Source organism: Mesocricetus auratus, unplaced genomic scaffold (genome assembly GCF_017639785.1).
Source record: "Mesocricetus auratus isolate SY011 unplaced genomic scaffold, BCM_Maur_2.0 Super-Scaffold_100010, whole genome shotgun sequence".
Lineage (NCBI taxonomy): Eukaryota > Metazoa > Chordata > Mammalia > Rodentia > Cricetidae > Mesocricetus > Mesocricetus auratus.
In genome coordinates this window covers 62,483,975-62,492,936 of record NW_024429194.1, presented here as the reverse complement: position 1 = coordinate 62,492,936, position 8,962 = coordinate 62,483,975, and the positions used below count along the sequence as shown (strand labels likewise).

The window sequence follows — 8,962 nt, the reverse complement described above, 5'->3', positions numbered from 1 at the left end:
CACTCATTGCCTCGGTTTCTGATGAAATGCTAGAAACTGGACATTTTACTGGGAAGGGTAATGTATTGGGAGAAAACAAAAGAATTGGGAGGGGGCAGGAAAAGAGGAGATCCTGTCTTTTTTCCTTATTCCCCCTTCCCTCGATTGAGGAGGCAGATTTACAACCTTGGTGTTGGGGGGAGGTGAGCATAAGGAAGACAGATCTGCCGTTTTGCCCTCTGAGTGTCTGGGTACTTAGCTTTAACTCCCCCATTAGCATCAATCCCCATCTTGCTGCCCATCCGTCTTCTGACATCAGCTCCTTCCTCTCTCTGCAGGCCAGGCTTTCTGACCCTAAGTGGCTCTTAAAGGGCCAGTCTAGACCCTTCTCTTTCCCTCCTCTCACTGGGGGAGGAGGGGGTAGCAAGTTGGTGCCTGTGTATATGTATGCTGTGGCCATCCTTGCTGATGGGTCACATCACCCAGGGCATGGGTGGGGGCAGGGTGACTTCCCCAGTTCTCCGTAGATCTCCCTTATGCCGTGTCCCCCAATCCTTTGTCTGCTACCTCCTCAAGCCTACAGCAAAGACACTGCTGGCCAGGAGTTGAGGACTGGAGAAAACGTGTGGATCCTTAGGCAGACTCACCTCCCCCCATTTCCTGGAGGCCCTGAACAAGGAGTGTTTTTAATTCTCAGCCAGCAGTGGGGGTGGACAGGTCTGGAACAGGGGCTCTCCTAGGAGATGCATTGGGCACCACATTCCTAGCCTCCTTTCCCAAGGATCCAGGCTGTGGACTCGGTGGGAGATTTCAAATCCCTTCTCTGCGAGGGAGATGTCAGCCCGGAAAAACCTACTTGCTAGCTCCATTCCCCCATTCATTCCTCAGCAACTGAGCTTAGAGGCATAGGAACCGCAGACTTCTCCCAGTCCACTGAAAACAGGCTGTAACTGTCCTCCAGGGTCTCCAGGAACGACAGGATGCTCACAGAGTTCCTCCCTCATCTGCCTTCCATCCTATCTGCTGCAAAACTCTGCAGGCATGGGGGGTGGGGGGACTCTCAAGGGCCGAACCATTTCTAACTGGTATCGGAGGCCTACCACTCTCAGCCCCGGAGCTCCCTCTGGCTTGAGATTAGAGGGAGCTGCTCGTGGGGTCCTTGGGAAAGTGGCCGTGTCCGAAATAGGAGCCCCCACCGCACCCACCCCAGCGGGCCCTTATTTATCACCCTCCAAACCTCACTCTCAAAGAAGCATAAATATTCCTAATTCCTGAAGGCCGAGCCTGAGCTCGTAAATCTAAACGGGGCTGGGGGGTGGGAGGGGTCCCGCGCAACAAACACGACAGAGCTCCCACGGGCTGCGCGCCGCCGGCCTCGGGCCCGCCAGTCTCCTGCGGGGCTCAGCCCATGGCTCGCGGAGCCGCTCCCGACGTGGCGCGGCGGGTACGCGCGGCGAGCACGCGAGGACGCGGGGGAGGGGCGCCCGGCCTCGCTCCCAGCCGCGCCCCACTCCCCTCGGCGCCCACCAAGCCGTAAATCAGGGCTGAGGCCGCTGAGCCAATGGCAACTCGACTCGTAAATCCGCCTGTCAAGAACAGCCAATGAGAGGTGGCGTTAAATCAAGTCCTGTCAGCGCTCGCCCAATGAGAGTCTCTGGGCTGACCATAAATCTGCCTGCGAGAGACAGCGAAAGAGAGAGAGTGTGTGTGCGCGCGAGCGAGAGCTGGCGGGCGGGGCCGTGGGGGAGGCGCGAGGCGGGGACGGGCGGGCGGGCGCGAGCGCGGGCGGGCGTGAGACTGCAGTCTGCCCGAGAGACGCCCCGATGGAGAGGGACAAAGAGGGGCCAGGACTGTGCGCGGGCTCGCGCAGGAGGTTGACAGATAGAAGTGGGGATACAGGCTCTGAATTCTCATTCTAACAGAGCGCCCCAAGAGAAAACTCTCAGCAAAGACTGGTTTTCCGTTCTCTTTCTCCTAACTCAGCCTTTATTGAAATTGGGAACGGAGATGAGTGCAGAGGGGGCACCCACAAGGGTGAAAAAACAGCTTCCTTTCTAAATTCCTGTCCTTTCGTCTTGGGACTTTTTGTGTCCTCTGAGTTTTTTTCTCTCCAGCAATCGAAGATTAGGAAGTCACTCTGACGTCTAACTGCAATCCCCTATCTCCCTATCGTTGTTCTCTTATACTTTGAGAAAGCTTTTGAATTGCCTTCAAGAGATTTAAAAGTGCACCCTTTTATGAGCCTTCAGAGAGTTGCCAGCCTTCTGTGTCTTGGAAGGACTGAGCAGGAAGGACTTTTAGGGTTCCCCTGGTCACCATGATCCAGCTTCCGCAAAGCAGCTGTTCTGTAGTGGTTAGTCCTTAACGCTGGCAACAGCTCTGGTTACACTTTGCCCTCAGACCACAGTCTATCATTTACTAGCCCTTTGACTGTGAACAAATTAACCTGTTGGTGTTTGTTTTCCCGTTTGTAAGAAAGCATAATAGGTCGTCATGGGAATTTTATGCTTACATGAAATATCTTTGCATGGTTTAGCACTACACAAAGAGTGTCCCCTTCTCTCATCTTTCTACAGATCGTGAAACCTGAAGCCCAGAGTGGCCCAGAGGTCTCAAGTTCATGGAGCTGTCACTCAGGTCCTTGGCCAGATCTTAGCTCCGCAATCCCAGGCAGCTGTCTGCACCCAGTCTCGGTGGCCTCAGCTTGCTTTTGTTTGTTGGCTGTGGAGAACACCTTGAAACACAGGCTCTGCGTTAGTCCCTGACTGGTGGGGGTGGGGGGGGAGGGGGACACGGGACAGGACTGTCTTTCTTTCTTTTTATTTTTTTGATTTTTCGAGACAGGGTTTCTCTGTGACTTCCAAGGCTGTCCTGGGACTAGCTCTTGTAGACCAGGCTGGTCTTGAACTCACAGAGATCTGCCTGCCTCTGCCTCCCAAGTGCTGGGATTAAAGGTGTGCGCCACCAATGCCCAATCAGGACTGTCTGTCTATTCTTATTTCAGTACTTAAAATTTCTCTTGTCTCAAAACAGGCATTCGAGGGTAGAAGGGGTCACATGTAGCAGGGGCATCTTGTCAACCCAAGTCATATTGCACCCCCAAGTACCCTCATCATGCTCCCCCAGTAGCTCCCCTGTCCAATCTTAAACAAGCGTGGAGGCACCATGGCTGAGCACGGTGACTCATAAATGACATTCCCACCTTCCAGCCTGAGGCAGGAGGATCAGGTATTCAAGGCCAGCCTCAGTCACACAGTGACACCTGTTTCAAAAGAAAGAAAAGGGAAATAAAGGTCTCAGCAAGGATTATATGCCTGTAATATTTGCACTCTACAGGGCTGAGGCTGGAGGACAAATGGGGTGGTGAGACGCTTTATCAAAAAGCAAAAACATGGCTGGCAGGAGTGGCGCACACCTTTAATCCCAGCACTCGGGAGGCAGAGGCAGGTGGATCTCTGTGAGTTTGAGGCCAGCCTGGTCTATAGAGTGAGTCCAGGACAGTCAGAGAACCCTGTCTTAAAATAATTAAAAAACCAAAACAACCCCCCAAAACCAAACCAAAATAAAAAGATCAAAAACATTGTTATTCTTTTTTTTTATTTTATTTTATTTATTTATTTATTTTTTTTGGTTTTTCGAGACAGGGTTTCTCTGTGGCTTTGGAGGCTGTCCTGGAACTCGCTTGGTAGTCCAGGCTGGTCTCGAACTCACAGAGATCCGCCTGCCTCTGCCTCCCGAGTGCTGGGATTAAAGGCGTGCGCCACCAACGCCAGGCTAAACATTGTTATTCTTAATTTTTCTTGTCTGTCTGTCTCTGTCTGTGTCTCTGTCTGTGTCTGTCTGTGTCTGTCTGTCTGTGTGTCTGTCTGTGTGTCTGTGTGTCTGTCTGTCTGTCTGTCTGTCTGTCTGTCTGTCTGTCTCTCTCTCTGTATGTGTGTGTGTGTGTGTGTAGGTGCAAATCCTGGGCTTCCACCCTTGGTCTCGGATCCTGCTGGCACTTTCACTACTCAACCGGAAGTCAGAAAGAAACACAGAGAACCAGCGCCATCTGGTGGACATTATGTTTTCAGGCGGGAGTTACAGAATGATGATGCTTGGGAAAGCAGGGGTGTGCCCTCCAACATTTCTGTGGGGCTTTCTTCAGCCTGAATGGGAAGATCGGAGGAAGAGAGCCTCCCATTTACAGCGGCCACCCGCTAAGCTCGGTTCCATTTTCCCAGAGCACAGTCTCCACCTTGACTGTCCCCTTGCTTGGGGGCACAATGGGCAGGATTCACTGCAGGGGTATAGCCTGTTGAGTTGAATAAACCTCCTGGCCTGGGTGGGTATTATGGCAGCAATGGCGAGAGATAAAGGCCACTTTATTAAGGAAAAAGACACACACCTGTGGCTGTGGCTAGTGCAGAACAGTCTCCAGTTTGAGGATAACTCGGACTACACAGCAAGACTGTCTCAAAGGAAAAAATAAACGGGGAGAGAGGAGGTTAATTCTCTCCAAGTGCCATACGTGTCCTGCACCCTGGGACCCTGTCAGTCACGGGCTGTATCTATCCCTGAATAGCTGCTCTCTACCTTGCTCTAACACAGGGCATCCGAAAACTTGCTGGCCAGTCAATCTAGTTAAATTTCTGAGCTCCAGGGTCAGTGAGAAGCACTGTTGCAAAACTAAGGTGGAAACACACACACACACACACACACACACACACAATGGGGGAGTGCCATGCATTTATTAATAATTGGCCTTGGGTCACACAGGCTGACACACTGATTCCTGGATGGGGAAGCAGTGTACCCCAACAGCACTGAGGTCGTCTGTGAAAATGTCTTCTGTCCTGCCCACGCGGACCACTCACTTCCGATGCTGGCCTGCTCTGGTGAATGAAGTAACAGCTCTAACGGAACCGACGGAAACTCTGTGGACCGCGTTTCAGGATGAAGCCATATGCGTGGCGGAACTGGCGGTTCATGGCTGCGTAGAGCACGGGGTTGATGCAGCTGTTGAGCCAGGTGAGGTTGGCAGCCACCATGTGCACTACCCGCGGAGCGCGGCCCCTGGCGTCCAAAATGTTGAGCAGCAAGAAGGGGATGTAGCTGAGGACGAAGCAGAGGAACACTGCGAAGCACATGCGCGTCACCTTCCCGAACTCCGATGGGGCATCCGGGGCTCTGCGCGCTCCTACAGCTTCCCGGCCCCTGCGAAGCGCTTCAGGAAGGCCTCTCTCTGCAATATGCTGGGCTGCCTTTTTAGTGTCCTGGTCCCGCACTTCCGACGTCTGCGTGGTCGAAGCACTGACCGGCTCAGATGAAATCCCCTCGCTGGGCCCCCTTGAGGCAAGCCCGCTGTCTAGCTCCTGGAAGTGGCCAGGCATGGCCTCACTTGTCCCGGCCACCTGATGAGAGTGGACGCTGGCCCGCTGCAGCCCGTATTGGTCGAGCGCTCGAGCCGCACGCTTCACTTGGCGGTGGATGAGGCAGTAGAAGACACCCACACTGCTCAGTCCAAGCACAAAGAAGATGCCCATGAGGATGGTGGTGTAAGGCCGGCCTCGCATGCGGTCAAAGCTACAGGTGCAGACCACCGGCACCAAGACAAACACATGCCAGAGCGGGGCAAAGCTTGCCACCCCCACAATCCAGCTGCCCGCCAGTGCCAGCACGATCCCTTTGGCACTGAAAACCCGGGGAAAGAGCTTAGGGTGGGCAATGAGGAGGTAACGTCCTAGAGCAATGAGACAGAGGGTGAGAATGGAGACGGAATTGGAAGTAAAGAGCAGGAGCCCAAATATTCTGCAGAAGATGGCGCCCGTGCGCCAATGGAGGTGGAGGTATGTGTCCACGGAGAAAGGCTGCAGGAGCGAGCAGTAGAGTAGATCAGCCAGGGTGAGGTTGGCAATGAGCAGGTTGAAGCGGGTTCGGAGCTTAGGACGGATGAACAATGCCAGCAGGGTGAGCGCATTGCCCACGGTGCCTGTCACAGCCACTACCACGCCCCAGATAACTGCAAAGTAGCGATAGCCTAACACGGACTCATGGTAACAGGAGAAGTTGACATCCGAGGTGTTCCACATGATGGAGACTGAAGGGAAGGAAGAGTGAGGTGGAGTGAGAACTCGGTCTTCATCTCGCCTCCTTTGAACAGCTTTGTCCCCTCACGCCTGTTCTGCTCCTAGAACTCGCTTTAATTCACACTTCTGGAAAGCCACTCACACCATTTCATCTCAAGTTTCTCAGCTTGTTCCTTAGGCTCTTCTGTCCTTTCCTTTCACATTTTTCATTTTCTTTCCTGAATTCTTATCAAATGTCTCTTCTCTGTTCCCCAAACCCCAGGCTCCTTCATCAATATGCGTGGGTGCTCCCCATAAACCCGGCAACCTCCACCATAATTCCTTCTGAGTTCCCGAAGACAACCAGGAGTCCCTTGTCCTCTGCTCCTCCTTCTGCACACACAGTAGAGCCGCTATCTTTCTTTCTTTCTTTCTTTCTTTCTTTCTTTCTTTCTTTCTTTCTTTCTTTCTTTCTTTCTTTCTTTCTCCATTCCTTGATAGTGTCTTGTTATGGAGCTCAGGCTAGCCTTTAACTCACAGGGATTCTCTGGCCTCAGACCTGTACCACTATTCTCCTGACCCCAAATGTTCTAATGGTAACTACCCGGAAAAAATTGAGAGGACTAAGAGAGTAAGACTGTGTACCACACACACACACACACACACACACACACACACACACACACACACACACGACATGCTCATCTGAGGTTCCCAGTTTTCACACTTGTCTTCAGTAAACAAAAAGTCCAGCTCACCTAAAGAATAGGCCTTCCTTGGAGCAGTCAGGCTTCCAGCCTTTCTGGGGAGCAGTCAGGCTTCCAGCTGGACATGTAATGCCTCCTACCATGTTAGACTGAAAGAATAAGAAACTCCCCAGTTACCCAACCTTAGCCACTTCCTCCCCTACCTCCAGCCAGTCCACTAATTTTATCTTGGCTATTCAAGTCCGAGCTTCTCTGTTGAAATTCCCCTGCAGCTTACTCCAGAGTTGTCTCACTCTTCCCTTTGTCTTTCCTGAAACCCAAGTTATGTTTCCTTCCCTTCTGTGAGGGAGGACCTCCCTAAGGTCATTGCTGAGAACTGCTGGCCAGGGAGATAATGTCAGATCCTCCAGGCCACTTCTGTTTTTGTTTGTTTGAGACAGTCTGACTCAATATCCCAGTCTGCCCAAGAACTCACAGAAATTCCCCTGCCTCGGTCATTTGAGCACTGTGAGTACAGGCATGAGCTACCACTCCTGACTGGGCCACTTCTGAAGGTCAGAAATCAAGGCCAGGTTCTAGAAGCAAAGGTAGAACCAATGAGCTTAAAACCCACAGAGCTTAGCTTTGTTTTGCAATAGCACTTCCTTTCTTCTCTTCAGAGTCTGGAGATGGTTTACATCAGAGGGTCCCAATGACACTTCACCACATCTGAGAAGTGGAGTCAGATAAAAAGATATGGGTTTGGGACTGGCAAGATGGCTGAGCCTGTAAAGGCACTTGCCATGATTGGAGTTGTATTTTAGAACCTACATGATAGAAATAGAGAATCAACTTCTAGAAATTGTTCTTCAACTTTCATACAAGTTCTGTGAGGCATGTGCATCTATAAACATACACATAAATGCAATAAAAAGTTTTTTTGAGGCAGGGTCTCATTATGAAGCCTTGGCTCACCTAGAGTTCACTATGTAGATCAGGCTAGCTTTGAACTCCTGATACCCACTTGCCTCTGCCTCCAAAGAGCTGGAATTAAAGGTGGGAACAGGGGCTGGTGGTACAGGCTGATAGTTACTCAAGAAGATCACAGTTCTTAAGACTTGCCAGAGCTACATAGTGAGTTCTAGGTCAGCCTTGGTAATTTTAGTGAATGAGAATTTATCTCCAAATAAAAAGTAAATTTGGCCAGGTGGTGGTGGTGCACACATTTAGTCCCAGCACTTGAGAGGCAGAGACAGGCCGATCTATGTGAATTCAAGACCAGCCTGGTCTACAAGAGCTAGTTCCAGGACAGCCTCTAAAGCCACAGAGAAACCCTGTCTTGAAAACCAAAAAAAAAAAAAAAAAAAAAAAAGAAAGAAAAAAAAGAAAAAAAATTGGCTGGCTGTGGTGGCACATATGTTTAATCCCAGGATTTGGGGACCATAGGCAGGTGGATCTCAGTGAGTTCGAGGCCAGCCTGGTTTACAGAGCAAGTTCTAGGAAGCCACAGATGTTACACACAAAAAACCTGTCTGGAAAAACCAAACAAACAAATAACAAAAAGAAACAAACAAAAAAGCAAATTTGGCCAAGGATGTAAGTCAGTGGTAGAGTGCTTTTCCAGAATGTACAAGGTTTAAGTCCCAGAATGTACAGTATGCTGGTACACACCTGTAATCCCGGCACTCAGGAGGTGGAAAGATCAGAAATTCAAGGTCATCCTCGGCTGCAAAGTAATTTTGAGGCTAGCCCATGCCACAGGAGACTCTTTCACTCTTTCTTAAAATAAATAAATTAACCAAGGCACAGCACTTGAGAGTCAGAGGCAGGTGGATCTTTGAGTTTGAGGGTAGCCTGGTCTATGTAGTGAGTTTCGGGACAGCCAGGGCTACATAAGGAAATCCTGTCTCATAGAGCCATACTAGAAATAAAACCACAGATGCTTGAGCTATGCCAGGCTGTTGACCCCTGCTTGCAATCCCAGCTCTTAGGAGTCAGAAGCAGTGGGCTTCCAATCAGGCTGGGAACGAAGTGAGACTCTGTTTCAAAAAACAAACAAATGATGACTCCCTGTTTTGTAGTGGGTTGATGGGGCTGCTAATCAATGGGACAGAAGATCTGGGGTGTGGCTCAAATATGGAATATCTAGGGTTCAGTTCCTAGCACTAAAAGGAAAGATAAGGAACATGGGAGCGGAACAAGCTTAGGGAGAGGAGTGAATGATATGTTCCATTCTGAAACATCAACTTTGGG

General features: G+C 50.7%; 1 protein-coding gene across 1 annotated transcript; it reads right to left on the bottom strand.

Annotated features, from left to right (window-relative positions):
• Positions 1–4,691: 4,691 nt before the first annotated feature.
• Gpr84 (G protein-coupled receptor 84) lies at positions 4,692–6,895 on the bottom strand. Its single transcript, XM_005066940.4, has 2 exons — positions 6,782–6,895; positions 4,692–6,055 (listed from the first exon to the last, which is right to left on the bottom strand). Exon 2 carries the CDS (start codon positions 6,045–6,047, stop codon positions 4,872–4,874), a length of 1,176 nt encoding a protein of 391 aa, XP_005066997.1. The 5' UTR covers positions 6,048–6,055; positions 6,782–6,895; the 3' UTR covers positions 4,692–4,871.
• Positions 6,896–8,962: the final 2,067 nt, after the last annotated feature.

Coding starts and splice junctions, on each gene's coding strand:
- Gpr84 (XM_005066940.4), bottom strand. CDS start 6,047: ATGTGGAACACCTCGGATGTCAACTTCTCCTGTTACCATGAGTCCGTG.